At 41.7% G+C, this 23,377-nt stretch overlaps 1 protein-coding gene across 1 annotated transcript in view; it reads left to right on the top strand.

Moving 5' to 3' along the window:
• Nucleotides 1-3,822: 3,822 nt before the first annotated feature.
• The window catches only part of SPEN (spen family transcriptional repressor), a 79,106-nt gene continuing 59,551 nt past the window's right edge, over nt 3,823-23,377 (top strand). Inside the window, 1 exon segment of the mRNA XM_006023203.3 lies at nt 3,823-4,022. Coding sequence (XP_006023265.1) covers nt 3,940-4,022 — 83 coding nt within the window. The 5' untranslated portion in view covers nt 3,823-3,939.

The following is a 23,377-nucleotide window of genomic DNA, read 5'->3' on the forward strand; positions in this document are numbered from 1 at the left end:
GTCATCCAGCAGGTAAATAGTGGAGGCAGGAGTAAAACCCAGGTTTTCTGAGACCCAGGTTGGTGCAACATAGAGGTCTTGCTTAGCCAATGGAGTGCTGTAGGGCTGAGGGTGTGAAATGCGCAGCTTTGTGGATTTAAATTAGGACAAGGCTTATAAAAGCACTGGGGCATGGTCCCTGTGCTGTGGCTGAGGACATGATTGAGCACATTGTGTGCACTCGGCGGAGATGAATTACTGTGGCTTGAATACGAACAGTGCAGTTGAGCTCGGCTCATCCCAGCACATAAGAATATGGTTTTAATCAATAGAAAACCCTGTCGGCAAACAGAAAGCTTCAGCCAAGGAAAATATTGAAAGATCTGTCTTCTCTTTGTGATGAAAGCCCCAGCCTGGCTTGTATGGCTCCTGAACCAGAAAATATTAGCTGTGGGTGTGTGTCCAGTTTTAGCCTAACCTCAAACCATTCACTTGGTGGGGTACAAATATAAAATAATAATAATTTGAGCATTTTTTTTTCTTCCAAACTCCTGAGAAATGATTTGGTTCTGTGTGGGAAGAGGAATGTCTCAAAGAGGAAGATGGCTGGGTCGTGCTGCTGTTAAATGTGCTGCTTGCTCTTTGTAAAATAGATAACCCTTCTCGCTCCCAGTGCTAAATTGCACCCAATTTTCTTCACAGCTGTGAGAAGGCTGCTTTCCAAGAAGGGGCTGGGATATGATGCTGGAGGGGGTGGCCTGGTAAGCATCAAGTGTTAAGTAATTAGACTTTGTGGAACCAGAGATTAATATTCTGGCAGGGTCACTTCAAGAATTTGTTCTTCCGCGTACCAGGACATCAGGGTACGTGTTACTTATCCTGCCTGGCTCTTTAGATTGAGACTTTTTTTTTCTTTCTCACTTTTCTTTAAGGCTGAGATGTGTAGGCACGGTGGGCTGAGTCTTAGATATGTAACTTAAGCAAACAGGTGTGAGGATCAGCTCTTTCCAAGGGTGTTGCAGACAGTGACTGTAAAGATTTGTAAAAGTCAGTTTGTAAGAGAGTCTGACTTTGCTCTGGTGACCTTCTCCCTCCCTGCCCTGCACGGTGTTGGGATTGGTTGTCAGCTTCCACCTCCAACCCCAGAGGAGGTTGCCTGTAGTGCTGGTGTTTGCATATAGCATGTGATGCACTTTGGAATCCTTAGGGATGAAAAGAGCTATAGAAATGTAAAATACAATGTAATGTGGGCACTCAACTAATTTTAAAAGATGAATGCTTACTCACTTTCACATGGGATCTATGCGAGTAAATTTGAGGCTTTAATTGTGCCTTATGTGTGTAGGTATATATGTATTTGTGTGCATATATGTGTATTTCTTGGTTAGAAAGATTGTATCGGCATTAGGGTGGGCCTTGATTCTCCATCAGCATCTCCAGAGGTGGAGCCTTAAGCTTGTACAGGTGCACAGGGTTTATCTGTAAGGATCCAGAATGGGGCCTAAGGCTGTAGGAATCTTAAAACCATGCCCACGAATATAACTTTTGACTTAAAAAAACCAAACCCAACAGCAATGCAACGAACAGCAATTAATATTGCACAAGACTGTTACAAGTCAGGTGGCTTTCCTATGTACGTTTTAAATGTTTTGTTGAAACCTTAGGTTTCAGGCTTTGAGGCAATTAAAACAAAATAAGGATCACACTTTGTGAGGAAGGCAGATATTTAACAACCCCATTGTAGTCTGTTTCTCTTAGCATCTCTTGCTGGTCAGTGACAGAGAGGATACCAGACTGTACAGACCTTGGCTCTGATTCAGTCTGGGGATGCCTTTGTTCCTAAATAAATACGAGGATGAAGCCTGCCATGAGAATCTAGTGTAGATGTACTTTATATAAGCCGCTCATTGTATTTCTGTGGCTTGTATCACTGGAATGCAGCAGCATCACATAACCCTAACTTTTTTTTAATGGCGTGGCTGAGAATTGCCCTGTGCCTAGGGAATGTAGCACTGGGCACAGGGCAGTTGCAGCGCTGCGAATCACTAATCCCTCAGACACCAAGACCCCAGTGCAAATGCACTGCGGTCCAAATTTCCCCTTGCACTGAATCCCCCAGGGCAGAGTTCATAGGAACGTCCGGCTGCAAGGGACCTCACGAGGTCATCTAGTTCAGCCCCCTGCTCCAGGCAGGATCTTCCCTCACTCAACCATCCCGGCCAAGTGTCTGTCTAACATGAAGACAAAGTTTGGGTAAACGTGGTATCGTTTGTTAGACCAACTAAATAGTTGTTAGGAGCTAGAACGGACCTTTACGGATCATCGGGGCCAGCCCCCTTGCACTGGGGCAGGGAAGGCTGCTGGGATCAGGTGGCCCCAGCAAGGTGGGCGTTGGAAAAATTGTTCTTTGAAGCCATGCTGGATTATGACATGCTGAGGCCTTTAAAATATACCCAGTTTAAGAGGCCCCATACGATAAAAATAATCCACGAAAATGGATTTCCATGACCTTTTAAGATGAATTGTTATTTCTGCACAAATTTATGAACTCAATATGAATAACTGTGGAGCCATATATATGTATATTTTTGTCCTATTAGAATGAAAACGTCCTTTTTTCTTTTTCTTATTTAGAGGCCCTAAACTGTAGCTTAAGTAGTTTAAATCGAAACCCGGCACTGCTTTGCAAGCTTTCAGGCACAGACACCCTTCTTCAGGCCTAGGGGGAGTGTGCCGGTGTCTTGCGTTCTCCTAACGTGCACGACCGTCCGTGTTGTTGAGTCGGATGTCATGCCTAAGACTACAGGCGTGGAGGTTGTAGCCGTGTCAGTCGAAGGACATGGGCGGACGAGGTTCTTTGGGTGAAGCCGATATCTTTTCATTAGACCAACTTAAATAGCTGCAAAACATTTTCTTAGCAAGCGTTCGGGTTGAAAAACCGTTCTGCAGTTGGCGTGCCACGGTGATGCTTCCTCAGCCTGGCAAATGGTTTTTAAACTCGAAAGCTTGCTAAGGAGAGTTTTTCCAACTATTTAAGTTGGTCTAATGAATAGATATCCCATTTATCCAAAGCACCATGTCTGCCTATGTCTACGACTAATAATTTGAGCTGGTCTAATCAAAGATATCCCATTTATTCAAAGCACCCTGTCTGCCTATGTCTAAGGTAGGGCGGTCGAGTCCAGTTGTCCTCTATCGATACAAAACCGGGCACCTTTATGTCCTCTGTTTTTCTCTCAAAGAGAAAAACGTGCTCTTTCTTCAAGAGAAAACCAGAGGACACGAAGGCACCGGGGTTCGTACGGACAGAGGACAACGGGAACATCCTCTATGACGGCCGTCCTATCTTGGACAGAGGCAGACAAGGTGCTTTGGCTAAATGGGATCTTTGATTTACACCAACTCAAATTATTAGTCGTAGACATGGGCACATATTTTTTTTCCTTTTATTTAAAGATGTCCAGTCTGGTACAGACAGAGGACAACGGTGCGCCCTCCACCACGGCCACCTCAGGTGTGACAGGGGCTCCCTCCCCTGCACCCCCAACGTGCTCCCCAATTGCAGAAAACAATATGGAAGGGGGGGGGGAAAGGCTGTGCGCGCGCATGCGCATCGGCGGGAGGAAGCGAGCCGTGTGGAAAAACAAGCCGCGCTCGCCGCGCGCATGTAGTCCCCCTGCCTCATGTGTCCGCATGCGCAGGGAGCAGTGGGAGCGGGCCTCGTTTCCCCCTCATGTGCGCATGCGCGGGGAGCACAAGCAGCATTGGGAGCGGGCTTCTCGTTCCCTCTGTGTGCGCATGATCGGGGAGCGGGCCTCGCTCTTGTCTCCCCCCCGTGAGCAGAGGCGAGGGGGGAGGGGAGGGGAGCCGCAGCCCGGAGCAGGGCCCGAGGCATGGTGCCCGCCGCCGCCGCGGGGGGAGGCAGCTCCTGGCGCTAGGGCACCGTCCGGGGCACGCAGCATGGTCCGGGAAACCAGGCACCTCTGGGTGGGCAACTTACCGGAGAATGTGCGCGAGGAGAAGATCATCGAGCACTTCAAGCGGTGAGTGAGGGCGGGGGGGCCCCGTCGCCGTCCCGCAGACCGGAGCGCACCTCTGCCCGCGGGCCCGGCCGTCCTCGCTGCGGATCGTCCCGCCTCTCTCGTGTCTCTCGTCCTTGTACCGAGCTCGGTGTTTATCTCGGCGCGTCCCGCACGGAAGGAGGTTGTGGTGGGGCTGGCTGTGGAGCAGAGAGAGGGGCAGAAAAAAAACCAGGCTGGAAGGAAACCGCTTGGTTTGGCATCCTCCGCCTTAAGAAACGCGCCATTTGGGACCTATCCTGCTGGACTCCGCGCTGGGGGAGAGACACAGCCGTGCTTTTAAAAATTTTTTTGCCTTTTTTAAAAAAAACAAAACACATCTGCCCTCCTCCGCACCTGTCTTCTGCATGGTTTTAGTTCCCCTGCCGTCTTCCTGATTATTTTATTTTTTTTTTTTAAATATTTTTTCCTTTTTAAATTATCCGAGGAGATGAAACCGGGTGAGAAATTCAATGCCGCTCTTTTTTTGTTTGTTTTGTTTAAAAAAAAAAAACACCATTTTTTTTATTTTTTGGGAACCGAGGCTGACAAACATTGGGAACGTGTCAGGAAGCACAAAATAAAAGTTCGAAGGGAGCGTTTTTAAACCGCCGGGATCACCTCTTGTGCTCGGACTCTGCCGGGGGGGGGTTTGAAAGCTTCCTTTTGAATCTTTCTGCCGTGCACGAAAATGACGGAGTGTCCTTAATAATGAGTCATTATGGGAAAAAAAAAAATTAGACTCAGTTACTAAGACATGAGGACCTTGGACTAGGAAATGGAAGAAGGAGCAGTAGAGCTGCCTTGTGGCTTTTATAAATGGAGGATCATTGATTATTTTGGTGGTTGCTTGCTCTAAAGAGATTCAATCTTCATCTTGGAAAGGAGCCTGCCTGCTTATGTTTAGGGGGTTGCGAATAGGAAGCTCATTTGCACCCGTCTAAGCTAGGCAGAGTGGGGTGAAGCCCCACTGGTAAAGGGCCTCTCGTTATTTCACATCCGTGGCGAGTAAGGCAAGGGTACGTGACTTGAACCTGGGCTCACACGCAGGGTGGTTGAGGTTGAGCAGGGGGGACTAAAGAAAGGGTCTGGTCCTACCCTTTGCTCATTTGCAAGAAAAGGAGCGCATTTGAATGCCTTCGCCTGGAGTAGATGCAGGCAAAATGCAAAAGTGCAGGCAAGCATAGCATCCTCCGTCCCCTGCCGGGTGTCTGCGCCTTGTTGTCATTGCGATGGGCTTCAGGGGCTGGGAAATTCACATGCACAAATGTGCAGACACGTGCATTGCAGCATTTGCGGCTGGGTGACATGCAGCCGGGCTCGTCCCTGGGCAGCTCTGTGGATCCGAGAGGCGTTTGCCTGCTTTTCAGTGTGGCCCTCTTATACTCCCGAGGCTGGGGGAGGGAAGGAGGAGGAAGCATTCAAGGAGAGATTTCTATTTCAAGTGGTGGATGGTGCAGCGGTCTGGCTTGTGTGAATGACTTTCTAAAATGGCGGCTAGGACCCAGTTTGTGGGAAAGCAGAGCGGATCTGCCTGCACAGAGGGAGGTGGGGAGAGGAGAAGGCTTGGCAAAGGCAGGCAGCGGCAGGAGCTGCGTAGCAAGAGTTCTCCAGGCTCCCAAATCCCAACTGTGGGGAGTTAAGGGCGTGCTCCGAAATGTGGAGAGAAAGCAGGTCAAGAAACCAGGAGTAGTGAGCGTACGCAGAAAGGCACAGCCGCTTCAGATCCTTTTTTTTTTTTTTTTTTTCCTGAAACCCATTGGTCGAGACATATCTGGGAATTGTGGACTTGCAGTCAAATTCAAATTGTCTGTGTTATGTAAATACATCTTAAAAAGGTTAAACTAGTTACAAGCAGGGTAATTACTCAGAGTAGCAGTGAAATTTAGCCATGCAGGTATGTTACCATTACGTAAACTAGGGGAACACATCCTTCTGGCTGAGAGAACTTGATCATTAATTACATTGATTAATATTAATCAACACCCTTATTTACTTTTTTATTTATTTATTTTTGGAGCGAGCTATAGATACAGAACGGTACTCTTCCTCAAAGTAACAAGGTTCTGTATGAACTGTAATCTTAGTTATGGGATCAAAGATTATAAAAGACACATGCACACACCTTTCTTTTTTGAGTATATGCCCTAGAGTAACCTGTTAGTTTGAAACATGGTTGAACTTGGATAGGAAGTATGAAATGAAAGTGAATTTATTTATTTATTTATCTACCTATTTATTTATTTTAATGGCCACCCCTTTTTCCCCAAGACATTTTTAAAGCAGGAAAAAAGTTGCCATGGTGGTGTTGCTTAGAGATGGCTTAGGAAAATGGTAGAATCTGAACAGTTTTACTACCTTTTTTTTGTTTTTGTTTTACCATTCTGGATCTTAATTGCTGGCTTTGAGGGGAATGTGAAAGAGGTTGCATCACCTGCTTCTTAAAAAATGTCAGGTTTTGTTTTTTTTTTTTTACTGGTTCTTTCAAAAAAAAAAAAGCTGTTTGTTTTTTTTTTTTTTTCTCTAAATGTACTTATGCAAGAAACTAGAAGCGATCAGGGTATATCTTCTCTAAATGTACATATGCAAGAAACTAGAAGCGATCAGGGTATAGAAATCTGAACGTTTGGCTGTGGCTCCAGGTACTAATACATACACACAAAGGTAAAAACAGCAGTTTTCCTGCTGTTCCAGCTGTCTAAATTGCTAGATATTTGTTGTTTAAAATGGCTAAGTAGGTATCTGTTGAATCAAGTTTCACTTAGGGAAGGATCATTGCAGGTACTGTATGTGGACAATAGAGCAAGGCTTTCTTTGTATGTTGGGTAGTTGAGTGGGGGAAGGGACAAGTTACACAATAATTGTATTGCAGTCCTGTTTGATTGTGGCAGGAGCTTAGCTGTGTTGGGCATATACATATGAAAGGCAACTGCCTGAGCTTGGATATGTAATGTATAAGGTTGGTTTCTTGGAAAGAACAATTCTTTAGTTTGGAGCAAAACTCTTTTCAGATTTAGCTGATCTTGGCTACATCAAGTTCCCACCCATCCCCCAATCTGAGAATAAGGTAAAGGATATGCAAAGAGGGTGACCCAGCAGCATTATACAAGTAGAAAAGCAGATTTTTTCAAAATATAGCATTAAAGCATGAATGCCTGCTACCTTTTTGGTTGTATCAGTTGGTAACCTAAATCTGCATGGTATTTTTTTTGGTTGAGACCTGAAATATAGTGCAGCTTCCATATTAGTGTACGTGCAGTTAAAATCTTTGCTATGATGCCATCTCATGTGCTAAATTAAAACTTTAAACTTTGAATTGTGGGAAAAGAGGCAATCTGTTAGGCCTTAAAGGCGCAATAAGTGTACTCTGAGTAGGAGATGTTTTCATTTTTATTAACTTGTTACTGTGGGAAATTTCTCACTTTGGTGCAGTCTCTTCCTTCACGTTGTAGGAAGGGATGTTTACCCAGATGAAAGACAAAAGTGCTTTGTAGTAATTGTTTCTTATGGCATGTCCGTGTGACTCGATTAAGATGCAGTTTTGTTTTCTGTAAATTGAAGTGAGATTCCTTGGTAAAAATACTGTTGTTGTTGTTTTTTTAATTGGAGGAGAATATCGGAGTTGGTATCAAGTGCGCCTGATTTGCGTGCGCAGGATGTATTGTGTCCTCAGACTCCCCAGCTTTGAAAGCCTCTTTCTGTGCATGTTTTTGCGTCTCTCTTTCAAGAGGTGGGTGAATGATTAATTACGCCCAGATTTTAAAAGTGGGCATCCTTGTGTGCGTTTAGACGTTATAATATCTGCTTGTCATGTAGATTAAGGATTTAAAAAAAATGTAAACTGACAATGTAAAAAACTTTAAAAAAAAAAAAAAGGGCTTTATGTTGCATCTCAGACTTTTTTTTAAACAGCATTAGATCTTGAAACATTTTAATCTAACTAGAGCAATGAATTGGAAACTCATTCTTAAAATAGTATTACCTTATATATCATGTTACGATCTTTGATGTTAGAACTTAATGTTCATTAAAACAATATTTAGTTGCAATTAAAGGTGTTTCCTGATTGCAATAATTTGGGTTCATTTTAATTATTGTAATCTTCAATGATTTGGGGGGGGACGGGGGACGTTCACCATTATTGAAACAGATGCTCAGCAGCTTGAAGAAAGAACAAGGAGACTAAATATAGCAACATTTATCCCAAGAACAAGTGCTAGCTTTCCATCCCTTCCCAACCCCCATTCATTTATCCAGATCCTCCTTGGATTTTTAACAATTGTCACTTTAAATTTAAAAAAATAAATAAATCCAGACTTTTTTGTTTATAAGAAATCACATGATTTCTTACGAAGAAAAAAAAGGCTGGATTTATCACATGATTTCTTATGGTATCTTTGAGGGGGGTATTACTCTTCTGTAGTGGTAAGAGGTTCTTACAGCAAAGACTCTGAGTTTAAGAATAAAGACGGTCTAATTTAAAGCACAGTAAGAAGCCATTATGGTAACATTTCATACCTTTTAAAATATGGCTACCTTCTTAGGAGTCGGCCTGTAAAAGTGGCATTGTGGAGATGCCATACTTTTTTTCAGTTACTTCCACATTGTGTTTACTTAGTTTACAACAGAACGTTTTGTCTAATGGCCAGCAGTGGAAATTCACTCTGGGAACCTAAAATTAAGCTGCGTGCTTTCTGGTTCATGCACTGTAGCCAATAACAAAGATGGTTTTGCAGTCGGAGGCTGGTGGGTATTTGAGTGGATGGTGCGTGGGGCAGAGGAGAATCCAGCTCTCCAGTCACAGTATGGGGTCTAGTCTGCTAGGAGAAGTGTGAATTTTGCTTTGGTAGAAAGCAAGCAGATCTGGTCCCCATGCACACTGGCTCAGAGTGGTTAAATAAGAAAATAACATTTTCTGCAGTTGCATTTAGTGAGCCCTTAATGATCCTTTGATTTAATACATTTTTCTAGTAGAAGTCTTGGGAAAACCATGTTCCTAGGTCTGCAAAAGTAACTTTGTTGCTTATAATTAGGAGTCGTTTTGGGTTTATAAATTCAAATGCAACTTGGGAATCCTCCCACTGAATGAACTCTGCATTCAGAATAAAACGAAACATTCTTATCCAGAATTAATACCCGAGGAGTACACGAAAATGAGGCTATATAGTGAATTCTAATGATGTTCATATTTGAATAATATATTTTTTTTAAGTGCTGAAGCGTGGTCATACATTCATTTATGCTTTCCTAATCAGGGACTTTCTTGGTATGGAGGGAATAAGACCAAGGGTGCAACGACCATGCATCATTTCATTAGTGCCTGAAATCCTCGGGCAATATCAAGGCCTAGTTATGCTGAGCCTTGTATGTTCACATAGCGAGACAGTCTTGGCTCCAGAGAACCCACATTGTGAATATAGAAAACAGGCCCAGATTGGGGAAAGGAAGTATGATCCCTAATTTTCAGGTGGCGAGCTGGTGTAGCCAGATGATGAAATGAATATCCTAGTGAGTCACAGGAGTCTGGTAGGCAGAAGCTGAATCCAACTTTTTCCCGGAGTTTCAATCCAGGGCCTTAAGAAGTAGTAGCCCTTGTGTGAGTAGGTGTCCCATTCCCCCTCCCTCATCAACAGGAACTTCATATGAATGTACTACTGTGAAACATACTGGCTCCAGTGCCATTTCACACATGACCTTTCACTTTCTAAACTGTTCTTCATTGTGCATCTATTCACAGATTTCTAAACTTCTCCTTCGACTGTTGCGAATGCTATAGAGCAGTTTTGTCTGGAACCACCCGCTTCTTCCCCAAGATGGGCTCATTTTGAGGAATGCTTCCCAACTACTTGGGGTCCATGAATCCTCAGGCTGCTCTAGAGCTTAGTATCCAGTTGAGGTTTCAACTTGTGGACTCCAAACTCTTTGGCCACAGAAGTGTCTATGAATTATTATTTCAAAGAAAGTAATGAAAAGCTGCAAAGAACACCAAATCTGGACTAAACTCCCAATAAGCATTTTTATATCCTTGGCTGTTGTAAGAGAATTTTTGTAGAGCAACCATGGTTACTATTATAATCCAGTGAGCTGCCTAAGTCATGCTTTTTCACAGGCCCTCTTTACACTCATTTATGACTTAATGATTTGTTATCACTTCAGAGATGGTTTCTAACTCTCATTTTAGTATTTTTGCTGTGCTTTAAGTTTCCTGGAGAAAGGGTTACAAGACACGTTGTGTTATTACTGATATGTGTTTCTTGGTCATTTAAAAAGATGAGGACCAAAGGCGCATGTTTTAGTGATACGTTTTTGACAAAACAGTACAAAACTCCTAAATGCTGATATACTTGGTTGAGTTGTAGGAATCTTATTCTGTTTGGATCCTTTTGTGGTTTTTGTCATGATGACTTGTTTATGGAGATGCTTTCACACAAATGAAAATTTCTTGGACAATGTATAGATATGAAGACAATTTTTCAAGTTAAGATAGTGAAATGTTGTTGTGTTTTTCCCACTCGGTATAAATTGGTGTAAAGTTATTTGGTATATAACCTTGCTGTCTTAAGATGTGGCCAGGCTAGGCACTTCCTTTTTCTTAAAAAAAAAAAAAAAAAAGTTCTTGTGTTAGTTCACACAAGGTAAACCTCTGGTTAGGACAAGGCAATTTGCATTAAAATTGCAAGTGTGCAGGTCAAGGTAAATCGTAGGCTCCCTCTAGTGTTTAGTTCTGCCTGATTTAATGTGTGGTAACCATGAACCGCATGGTCTTCACTAGGATTTGATGTTGTGTTAGCTAAATTTGGTAATAAATAGGAAGGAACACGTGTTGAAACAACGCAGTTTGAGGTGAGCACCTAAGGGGAGCAGTAACATTCACATGGACTCAAAAACTGAAGCCAAGGGTTGTGGTGGGAGGGGAGGTAGATCAGACTAGTTAAAATAATTATGTGCAAGTAAAAGACCCTTATTTCTTTCAGCGATAAAAGCTGGAGTAATCTCTTGTTATACATATATTGGGAGGGTTGGTATGTGATCAGTGGCTTTCTGCAGTACTGGGAAGTCTTAACAGCAAAAGCAGAAACATAACCCCAAGAAATATTGAATTATCAGCACTATATTACAAGTAATCCTTCTAGTTAAGCTGTATCAGCCTAACAGGGAAAAAGGCCAGATATGTAATCACGCACCTGTACGCTTTTTAATTTGAAAATCCAACTTGTAACGTTGTGTTGTGATGTGTATAACTTTGTGCTCGAGGACCAGAGCATGTGGCAGTTACTCTAGTGACTTTGGGCTGTACAAGAGTGTTTATCATCCACTTTGAAGAGGGCTATCTGTATCCGAATCATCTCAAGTGTTGCAGTACGCTCCCAAAGACTGATGTGTCAGAGAAGCCGCATCCATCAGGGACTTGGATAATTATGCAGCCACGTAACTCTTGGCACCATCACTTTTTCCAAAACAATTTAGGACTCATTTTTAATTAATCCACTTCTAAAGTCAAAATAATCCATTTTTTTTCCAAACAGTCTGGTGAATCCTCAGTGTGCTTATTACTGGGGAGAGATTACTTGTGAGATTTTTTTCAGTGTTTTCAGACCAGAACTGAAGAAACAGTATAGGAGAACATTTTTTTTAAAGAAAAAGAGTAAACTAGAAAATGGGATTAATTGCTGTAATATGATTTGAGTTTAGCTGCCTTTTTAGAAGGCCAATGAATAATTCTAGGGAAGCGTGCCATCTTGAAGATGGGAAAACAGACATTGTGCAACCACTCAGTGGCTTACTTGCACAAAATAGTTATAGGTTGTGGGTCCTTATTGTGGGTTCTTGGGATTTAGGCAAAAGTTCTTGTTTGTAAACTGGGTTAACAAAAAGCTTGTTAACTTTTACCTTTAACACCACTGCAGTTCTACATCATGCTACAAAATGGTGGAGCTGTACACATTCCACCTTCCTGTGCTCTTGAAACGTTCTCAGTCTTCTCTCTGTGGACAATCCTCGTTAATGTTGATTTTGGTGAGCCTCAGTCAAACTTCACTGATGCAGCTTCGCAGTGATATTTTAAGGTGTAATTACTACTTTTTATATAAACAGTGTAATAATTGTTTTGAAACCTGTGACACTTACTGTGCAACTGCAACCTGTGGTATGGAAAATCTTGTCCTGTGGAATTCTCATCTCAATAAAGGAATAAAGTATTAAAGAGACATTCACGAGACTAAGCAAGACAGTGGCGGTTCAAAATGGATGGCACAGCATTAAAGAATAAACTTACAGCATGCTCAAAGTGTAAGACAAGTGAAAATTTAAGCTGTTAACAGAATAAAATTACAAGGGTGGAAGCAGTATCTGAAATAAAGTGAAATATACATTCCCAAAACTCATGGGACTATGCCTTTCTGCTTAGTTATAGGCACCCAGTTTTTTTCCTTTTTCATACTCCTGCATTGTCTCAGGGCTGGGTTTTCCAGTTTGATGCAGAATTGGGGGAATCCTGCAATTTACAGTCCACTTGAATTGGATTTTTTTTTGCATTTGCAAAGAGTTGCATGTACCTGACTCTTCCATAAATTAGGAGAAACCCTGCTATTTTAGTAGCTTCTGTGGAAAGATCTAGGCTTCTTTCAAGAGCAGAAGAAGACATGCTTTCATTCACTTAGTTTGCCTTCATTGTGATACTGCTTAAAATAATTATATTTTTGTACACGTTATAACCTAGGTTTTTTTCTTTCTTTTTTGTGAGATGTGCTAAATATATCTTACTTGAAAACACCGGTCTGATCAAAGAGAGTTGGAACTGCCCAACCCATTTCAAAACAGGTTGATTAATTGCTTATGGAGCTATTTGGCAGTAATAATAGTTGATCCCTGGTATCATCCTATAAAATCATCCATAAAACCATCCACATGAACTTGTCCCTGTAGACTGAGACTACTAAACTCAGCTTTAAAGGCTTCTTTACCTCAATTTTGCAGAGAGGATGGTGGTATGCCGCATGATTAAGAACCTGACTTGGATTCCTACCAGGCTTTCATTACTTGGATGATAGATGTCGAATCAGATGCACTTTCAAAAGTGGAATCTCTTTCAACTATTTTAAAATGGACCAATGATTTTAAACTTGTTCTGTGTATCAGATACTGGCTCTGGAGAAGTCCATTCCATCAGATAGTTTCTTATTGCGCACAAGAGCTGATCGTGATAATGCCTTAGTTAAATCAGATTTTAATTCAGTTTTTTATTTATCTGTTCTTTTGCAAATGTAAATACCTGCCGTACGCGGTTTCTACTAATGTTTTCGCCAGAAAATTATTTGTGTAATAAAGCCTGGATTTGCACTAAATTTTAGATGCTCACACTGCACTGAGCAGGGGGATGGACTGGATACCATTTTGATCTTTCCGCCCCATTTTTTCCCCAAATCAGTCTCTGTCTGAAAAGATGACTCTATGTCCATGTGAACATTTTTTCTATGAGAAGAATACAGACAAACATTTTCATAAGCACCTAGTTTTTATTTGAGTGACTTTCCACAACTTGCTAAAGCTGCAGTGTTGATCATGCTGTATTGCCCCAGGAATGTGTATGGTTGTAAGTCACTGGGACTTGCCCACTAAAGGGCTTTTAAAAATCCCATCTAAATAGTCATAGAAGAGCTTAATTGGCCCTTTGGAGTGACAGATGGGTTATTTTCAATAATATCCTGCTAGTTGGTTAGCTGCAGCCCAACGTCCTCTGCTTGGCCTGTCTGTATTTGGCTGGCTGACTGGTTGGTAAGAGCAGCATCAGAGCTGGCTAGCGACTCGAGCTTGGAAGTAGCACTTTGAAGGAGTACACATTGGTTATGAACTGTCCCTGAGGACTGGGAAAATGTTCTGAGTTCAGATTAGTGAAACGGCCACAGATGAACTTTCAGAACTGGTGACTGGAATAAGTCTGCAAATCCTGGTGTTCGTGGTTGCTAGTACCACTGAAAATGCTCTGAAATGGTACAGGACATACTGCCACGCTGTCCTGGTGCCCATGCAGTCGTTGACAGCTGTTCCTATACCGACCTGTTTAAAGAAGCTGCTAATTTCAGCAAGGAAACAGTCATAACAGGGCAGTGATAAAAACTTGATTTGTCACACAAAGATACTTCCCCTACTGTTATGATGGAAACTAGCCTTTAATTAAAAAAACCCAACTCATACAAAGAAAAAATAAAAACGATTTTACCTAGCTTCTTTCATTTAGAAGGTTTTTCATGTATTAAATCAATTTATGCTTCCTGAAACTAATATGGCTACATTTGAAAAACTGAAATGAAGCCACTGCACAGCAGTGTGGTGACTCTTTCAAGTCACCATGGCAATGAAGTGAGCTACACAAATGTTTAGGCTAGAAAGTAAGAAATAGCTATTTAATTAAAATTGCAGGCTAATTCAGGTTGATATAATGTAATTGTGATGCTTACAGCAGAGCCAGCACACCTAATCATTAAAAAAAAAAAAAAAGAGAGAGAAATCTACAGCTTTATGCTTACTGTGCTTTATCCATCTGTGCTTGTCTGTACAATGCAGTCAAAACTTTTGCAGTGCAGTTTGACTTCTGTGGAATCACAGTGTTTTGTTACAAATGTGAATTTGGCTGAAAAGACTGAAACAATGAAATTGCAGTTATATACGTAATGACCCAAAACACTATGAAATTTGATATTTTTGTGAAGTGTTGAGGGTAAGTGAAAATCTGCCAAGACTCCTTTTTGTTCAGATAAAATCTTTTAAAAGGCATGCATTAATCGACTTGCTTCAAGGCACCTTCACGGACATCCATATTGCAGTGTTTTCAAGTATGCTTTGTGTTAACACTTCATGAACCTTCTCCATGACGGCAGGACTTCACATGCAGGACATTTGTGTACACACAAAGATTTTCTGTGTGCGCAGAAAATGATATATTGGGGCATTTATCATTTGCTGAGCTCACTGTACCTGTGTATTCCACTGTACATAACACATTGATTCCTATGAAAAGTCATTACTGTACATCTGCACTAGCATCTCCACTTAAATCCATTGTATCAGAATTCATCTTCTCTCTCCTGTTTTGATGCAGTCCCAACATGTAAACTAACTTATAATCTTTATGTAATTAAAAAAGGTTAGTGCATCTAATTGTAAACCACTGCCCAGAAAGACCAAACCAGCTTTTCAGGGTAGCACTCCCTCCATTCAGGGAAGTTGGAGATGCTTATCGTGCCATTCAGTTTTAGCCTTTCTTGACCTGGGTGTTTTGATCCTAGAAGTCATGTGGGTTATAGCAGAAGACAGTCCCCATGGCTGACTGGGGCAGGTCGGGGGGGGGAAGCTGTTGATATAGGAAGAGCATATTTATAAAACAGTAAAATAAATTTTGCTGCTCAAAGTGTGCGCGCGCAGCTTTCTTTATGTGGGTAAGGGACTTGGGTTCATGAATTGCAGCTGTTGTATTTGCCCAAAAGGCTACTCTTTTAATGCCTTTTAACTGAAAACCTGAGCACATTACAAAACTACAGAAGCAGTATTATTCCCTTTACAGCATGGAGACCTTAAGTGACTTAAATAGAGGGTTGGCTTGTGCTGCTGTAGCAGCATGTCATGGTACCAGTGGACCCAAGCATTCCATCAAGGCCACAGACATTCTCAAAACCTGGAAGTTGAACAGCGGCTGCTCTAGGTTTGTGCCCAGCAGTTGCTGTCAGGACTGCCAAAGAACAAGGGCTAGAGAGTAGTACAGAGGGGTGAGCCCGGGGCAGCCTCCCTCATGTGTTTCTAGTTTGGAGCATGCCTGGGGACTCTCACCCCAGTCCCTTGACTAAGTGTTAGGATCTGCTGCTGCAGTAATATAGACAAGCCCGTAGTGGAGTAGAGCTGAGAGTTGGTTGCTTTGCTCTGACCACTTATTTACAGTGCCTCCTCTAAAAATAAACTGCAGATTTCTTAATGCAGGCATTCAACATAGTCTTTGTTTGAGAAGAGGAATCCAAAAATTAAATACCTGAAGCCTACTCCTAGATGCCTGTTAACTTTTTTCATTGTCTTGCTTCACATGAGGTTTATTTTAGTGCAGTTAGTAGAGAGGCATGACAGAGTTTTAGTGTGTGTCCCACACCCTCCGTTGTCCACCAAAGCAATTTTTTTTTTGTGAAGCAAAGCAGCACTTCTTGGCTTGAAAAAAAAATCTTTTGGCACCCTCCCCACCCTGTTGTGATCAAACAGCATCAAAGCTCTTACTATTCTAACCATGCATGTAATCAATTGTCTCCTTTTATGTATAATCACATCTCTAAAAGCTTTCCATTCCACCAAGAAGGTGACTTTGCAACACGAGTACAACCAAAACCCGTCAAATGCCGACTCAGCACTACTCCTAGTACAAGTCCTGGATTGTTGCCTTAAAAGTGATTTGAAAAGCTAAAAGTGAAAACTGAGTTCAGCACAGATGTTCTAACTGCCAAAAAGTATTTAGCACGTCCCACATGGATGCCGAGGATATCAATGACTTTGTCTATGCTGGCTCTTTTTAAATGCTCCACTAACACACCTCTGATGGTGTGTGTTATGGTGTAGGCAGGACACAGCTGTTCACAGTGATGTGATAAAAATGTGTGTCCTCTGTCACTAGCACAGTTTCTTTTAGTTGGGCTATTGCCTGCAAGAGGCTAGCATAGGGAAATGGCCAGGGAAAGGGCTGGCAGCTAGATTATCAGAATGACACGTTCCATGGTAGGGTAAACTGAGAAATTGCCCAAGTCATGTCCAGCTTGCCCACCTGAAGTGACTTCTACTAAATCCTTCCTCTGGGTCTGCTCAACCATTTGCATCCGTGCTGCACGTTGGGAAGCGTGTGGGCTACTTACGGAAGTTGAAAGAAGTGGGAAAGCTGCATGAAGGATTCAGCTGGTCTCACAAATCATCTTAATTTATTTTCATAATTATTTTCATAATAATTGTTGCTGAAGTTTGAGGACTCCCTGAAGCATCATTGTTGCTGGTTGAGGAGTCGATAAGGATCACTTCAAGTACGTTTTGGAGTATGGGTTGGAAGAAGATTGCTAGGTGGGAGCCTTGATAGTTGGAAACCAGTAGGAACATGGCAGTGAAGGTCCTTTTCAGAATCATTGCCTTCATGCAGTCTGATCACACACCGTAACCTGAACAATAAAGTTCCCATAATATGAGTAACTTTACTTCTTGTGTGGTGTGCTGATAAAATGAGAGAAGGGTTTTATCAAAGCCTTGCATTGCATGAGCCAAAGTGAGAGGGACCTTTCCTTTGGTGACCGTGTAGTTCCCCACCACTCCCACATGTGGTTACTTTGGTTACCTACTGTTGCTGTGACAGCAAGGATTGCTCACAGGGATGGATAATATTAGAAAAGAATTGAGTATATTTTTAGCTGTCTTCAGTGTATTTTGTAGCCGCTGGAAACGAGGCGAGCCAACACAACGCATCAAGCGGGGTTTCCCCAGGGGTCTCCTGGGTCCGGTATTGGGACTGAGCACACACTTAGCATATTTACACATGACACAGAGTTGAGTGGAGGTGCAAACATGCTGGAGGGCAGGACTAGGTTCTAGGATGACCTGGATAGACTGGAACAGTGGTGCACAATCAACCAGATCAAACCCAGCAAGGTCAAGTGCAGAGTCTGGCACTTGGGATGGAATATATGAAGGCCAGGGGATAACTGGCTAGGCCACAGTAGGGAAGGCACCAGGGGTTACTGTGGACCATAAGCTAAATCATCCAACGGTGTGCTCTTGTTGCAGAAAAAAACCCAACAGCATCCTGGGTCATTAACAGGAGCATCCCTTGCAAATTAAAGGAAGTTTATTCTTCCACTCAATTCAGCACTGGTGAGACCTTACCTGGAGTTACTGTGTCCAGTTTTGAGCCCCATACTTCAGATTAAAAAGAGTCTATCGGAGGGTGACAGAAATTAATTAGAGGCCTGGGAAGATGTCTTTTGACAACAGTGACAGAACTAGGGTTATTCAGTCTGGAGAAGAGAAGACTGGGGGGGATTTGATAACAGTCTTCAAATACCTGTAGGATGATTATGCAGAGGATGGAGATTCACTTTTGTCTGTGGCCATAGGGGACAGGACTAGGAGCAACGGCCTCTATCTGCAGCAGAGGAAATCTGGGTTGGAGATTAGGAGGAACTTTTTGAGAGTGGTCAAGCATCAGAATAGGCTAGCTAGAGATGTTATCGATCTCCATCTCTGGAAATTTTCAAGAGCAGGTTGGACAAATGCTGGTTTCATCAGGGATGATCCTGCCTTGAGAAGGGGGCTACACTAGATGGTCTCGTGAGGGCCCTTCCAGCCCAACTTTCCTATGATCCTATAATGGTGCTGTCTGCATCTATACCCACAAACTAGTTTTACATGTCCAAGTTTTCCTTGACAAGATGTATCAGAAATTTGCTTCAGATTGCATTTGCTTTTGGGGAATGTCCAGTGTTTGGAACAGGAGGATAAATTGGCCTTGCTTGTTGCTGGCTTTTCAACATCACTGCTTATTTTACAAGACTGTTTTAAGCTAATCAGTTCAGTTTAGCACAGTTATTTGAAACATTTTCAAATTTACATTTAATTTTACATTTTACATTGTAAATTTTCATTTAACAAATTATAACCCACTCCAAAATTAGTCTGAGAAGCAGTGTTATATAGCTTAGCAATGGCATTCAGAAGATGACATTTACTTGAATGTTTATTTGACATTTGTTTGAAATATACTTTTCCAAAGATGCAGGGAATTCAGATTTGGGTCTCTGATGATGAAGGCAGTGTTGAAGGCAGACATTTCTTTATGTACATGTTTGGAAATATAGTTTTAATTAACTTGTTGGGATTTTTCCTTGTAAAAATTCCATGGAAATGTTTTTGACTGAAGAGTTTAATTTGAGGGGGGAAAAAAATCAGGCTTTGTTTTGAGGGTCTCTGAACATAGTGAGGCAGCATGTGTGTGGTACAAAGACATTTTTAAAACATCCTGTTTTGCTAATAAAAGTGCCAACTAAAGTTTTATGCAGGCATTAACTGTAAAAATTACTCCACACTCTTTGTATTTCATATCCTGCATTTTTGTTTTTATAACATCTGACAGTGCTCAGATTGCTCATGGTAAGAATAGCAATTTAGAGATTAATTTAGAAATTGAAGAAAAGCTGAGTCTTGCAGCAGTAAAGGAAACCGTAACCTTTTCCTTCTCCTTCATGAAATACCAGAGGTCTCAATACAAAAACGCAGAGGTTTCTGTTGGAATATATTTTCCAGGCCAATAGGAACTGCATAATAGTACTTACAGTGTTACACAGAGGCTTGAAAAATCACTGTGCAATACTTTGTATAGAAAAACTGGTAATATGGAAAGAATTCTCTGCAACGTTAAAGGGGCGTTCGGCTCATTTTTAACTAGAGAAGAATCAGCGAGAGAGACCCATGGGCCAAGGCCTGAAGTAAACTTCACTGGTCCAAAAAGTTAGAAAAGATGATGGGAATGGCTTTTCTGCTCAATACCTGTCCTCTTCGTTTGGCTCAGTTTACTTAGTGTTAGAGCCTAGTGACTTCCTGATCCTTGGGAAGTTTTGTTCAACTAATTCTATCGTAAGTGGAACGTCACGTAACAGGTCCGTCTGTTGGCCATGGGCAAACGAACAAACCAATAGTACAGAAAATGTGTCTTGTTCCTTTGACACATGCAGTTTTATTTATAAAGCTTGATATATTAGAAGATTAAAACACAATTCAGTCTTAACTACGGAGTACAACTAGCAACTTCATACTGTAGTATGTAGTATCATTGGTAAGAGTCAGAAAGCCTTCGTAATAGATCTTGCTAGGGCATCTCCTATTAAGCCTTTACTAAGAACTGCAGAGTGCAATGTTTATGTGAATTATGGTTTGAAGGTAATTGTTAGTGCCTCTTCTGAGGTCTGTAGCAATATTTTGGTTACTCTACACAGGAGAGGGGCCAAATTTGTGTGTGTATTTGTTTCACCATTTGCAATTCAAGCAACTTAAAGGGTAACCTTTTAGTTCAGCCAAGGGTAACAGTATATTAATGGACAACTGAATTTGTGTCTTTTCATGCCATCTTTTATCTCAAAGTCCCTTGGTGTTTTATAGCTTATCTATTTTTTATTATTACTGTTGCAGTTGCTTCCATAGCACTGAATGTAGTCACCTCTGGGATGGAAAAGATCGCTTGGTTGTTGTTAACATATTACCTTGCTGCTCCTTTCTCTGAAAGCCATTTATAGCCATTGTTATTTTTTATCTTTTTAGTCTACTGTTTTTTTCTTTCTTGTGTCCCATCTTTTTATAATTTACTCCTTACCCTTGATTTACTTTATAGATTGTCTTTTATAACTATATTTGTTAGAATTTCTACCTTTGAGACTCACATTTTTTTGTTTTGGGTTTTCTTTCCCTTCTTTTTATGAATCTGTGAGCAAGAAGCTTTTTTTTCTGGATCGTCAGGGCTACAGTAACAAATTGCTCTTCATGAGAGCTCATGTCCTTTCCTACCCGTTGCAAAATTTTGTGTCTTACTGAACATTTTGTTGGGTTTTTGAACCATGATCCCACTGGGAGTGTTTGTCTGAGGAAGCTATAATGTACAATGCAGTGCATTTTGTGCCACTCCGGACTCAAGGTGACAATGAAAGTGTAAAAACCCTTCTATGTTTTGTGGGTTGTTGGTTGTAGCCGTGTTGGTCTAAGGACATAGGCAGGGAAGGTTCTTTGGGTAGATGTGATATCTTTTATTAGACCAACTTTAGTCTAATAAAATCTAATAAACTAATAAACTTTAGTTTATTATTTTTTAAACTGTAGTCTAATAAACTTTAATAAACTAAAGTTGGTCTAATAAAAGATATCACATCTACCCTAAGAACCGTGTCTGCCTTTTATGTTTTGTGCCACTTTTGGTGTAGTAATCCCTTTTTAAACTTCAGATGCAGAAAATGAAATCAGGTAAAACGACATGCTTTGAAATATATAGGGCAAGTACATGTGCAGCTTTTGAAATATTTAATATGGCGTATTTTGTATTTATTATCGGATAGTTGTGCTCATAATCAAGAAGAGTGTAGTGTGCTAGGTGCTGTGCAACACAGAGGAAGATGCAGTCCCTCCAGGTTTTGTGAGGCTCTTTCTCAATCAGGGAGTGATGTAAACTATTTAGAGGTGTATTAGGATAAAACTTTTGTGTGCTTCACATGGTGGGAATGTCCTACCTACATTGCTAGTTAAATATTTTTAAGCGCTACTTTGGTTGCTAACACATGTTGTCAGCAGCAGTCCTGTTTTTAGCTGTAGTTGAGGTTATGAGGCAGTGTTTCTATTTGAGGTTTAGTTATTCTCCTGGCATGTAATTAAGAACTTTATATCAATCAATGATAGTTACATGTTTTGCTGGTCAAAATATCAGCATACATTAGTTTATAACACTAATGCATGCTGAACAAAGCACCCCCCAGAACTCAAATGAATAGAAACTGTAGCTTAAAGGAGTTGTACTAAAAAACCCCATTGGAACAGTTTTCTATAAGCTTGTTTTATAGTCTAGTGTGTCTTACATTACTCTGTCTATAACTGTTAACTTTTCGGTTAATATGAAAGAGAACACAGGATCTAACATAAAATACTTGAACTACTTTAAAGTTATAAATTATGTAAGGCAGACCTAGCCATCTGGGCATAGACAGTTATTCCAGGTCCCATTATTTTGTTGCTTAAAAATAAGCATAAAAAAAGAAGACTGTAATTCAGACTCCTGAACAAAACTTCCAACTCTCTGGGTGCTTTATTGCACAGCACAGGTCCTGGCTTGTTAGTTATATAATAAATTTAAAAGGCGAATCAGCCCAGGCATTGCGCAGGCTGCATTTCTTGGGTTGCCAAAGGTATCGGCTTTGGGCCTTGCAAAGACATCTCAGGTGTTGAGGTGTCCTGCTGTAACTGTATCTCTTGTCAAGTTAGCACCGTTGATACCCAGTGCTGCAGCAACAAAAGAAGAAAAAATTGTCAGCTCTAAATGGGATTTTAGCATTACGAAAAATGGCAAGAGGTGTTAGTCCCAACAGCCTGAAGTTAGGCAGAAGCCAGGGTGGTGTGGCATCAGTATAGATCTGACTCATTCAGAGACCTATGAGCTGTCCTAGTAAAGTAGGCTGTAGCCTAGGAAAGCTCATACCTCTCCGAACGAGTCGGTCTATAAGGTGTCACACTGCCCTAATGGCATTGAAGGGAGCATGTGAAGAGGTTTTTAGACATCGGGGTGGAATTGCAGCCCACGATTTTGCAGTTATGTAGTCACGGTGTTGGGAGGCGCAGTGCTTTCCTCCGAGTTGTTGGGAGCTCTCATGGAGCACGAGGGCAGATAATTTAAGAAGTATATGGAAATGAGGGAAATGTCACTGCCCAGTAAAAACTGATCGTCCTTTTCCGCTTCTGAAAAAGAGCAGATGAGAAAAAGGTCTTTAGAGAGCTACCGATTTATAAAACAATAAAACCTAATTTAAATATTTGTCTAGGGGTCTCTTACCACTCAGCCCCTTCACAGGCTGCCCTTTGTTTAAAGATTATTTACTGGGGAATAGTTGAAGCGGTGTGAAAGAGCCAACGGTTGCGTTAAATGTCTAATTTGCGGGGAAAGCAAATGGCTAATTGCAATGCAAAATGCCAGCGTGGAAAGGTCCCCCTGTAACCCAACCGGGGCTGCAGATTGTAGCTGTTTTGCATTTCTCTGTTCCTGGGCTGTTGAAAGGAAGTTGTTTAGGGAGGGATGACTTCAGCAGACTGCTGCCTCCTGTCCTCCACCTCCATCCCTAGTCAGCAGGGCTTTGTCTCAGTGACACGTTGCCCCGAGGGAAGAGCAGAGAAGCCGGCTCTGGATTGGTGGAGGGCAGTGTTTCCCAACCTGTGTTCATTGTTCGCTGCTATGGGAGGAAGAGTCGAGCAGGGAGAGAGAAACGCGCACACGCAGCAGCCATGCCAAGAGCCCAGAGACATTTCAGCTGCTTGATTATAGGGCTGTGTGATCTGCACTGTACAAACCGATAATGTTCAAATGAGGATTTGCGCTTCCTTGTCTGAACAGCAGGATTAGCATAGCTTTAAAGTCCGTCTGAATATTGTGGATCTAGCCATTTAAAAAAAGGAGCCAAGATTTCTGTTTCCAGCTCTCAGTTGCAGCCCTGCACTGGCAGAGAGATGGACTCGGTGCCCTACCACGTCTTCCCCCTGTCTTCATGCAGCGATACTTGTGGAGTTGTGATCTCCAAAGAAAAATGGCCTCG

This window comes from Alligator sinensis, unplaced genomic scaffold (genome assembly GCF_000455745.1).
Source record: "Alligator sinensis unplaced genomic scaffold, ASM45574v1 scaffold512_1, whole genome shotgun sequence".
NCBI lineage: Eukaryota > Metazoa > Chordata > Crocodylia > Alligatoridae > Alligator > Alligator sinensis.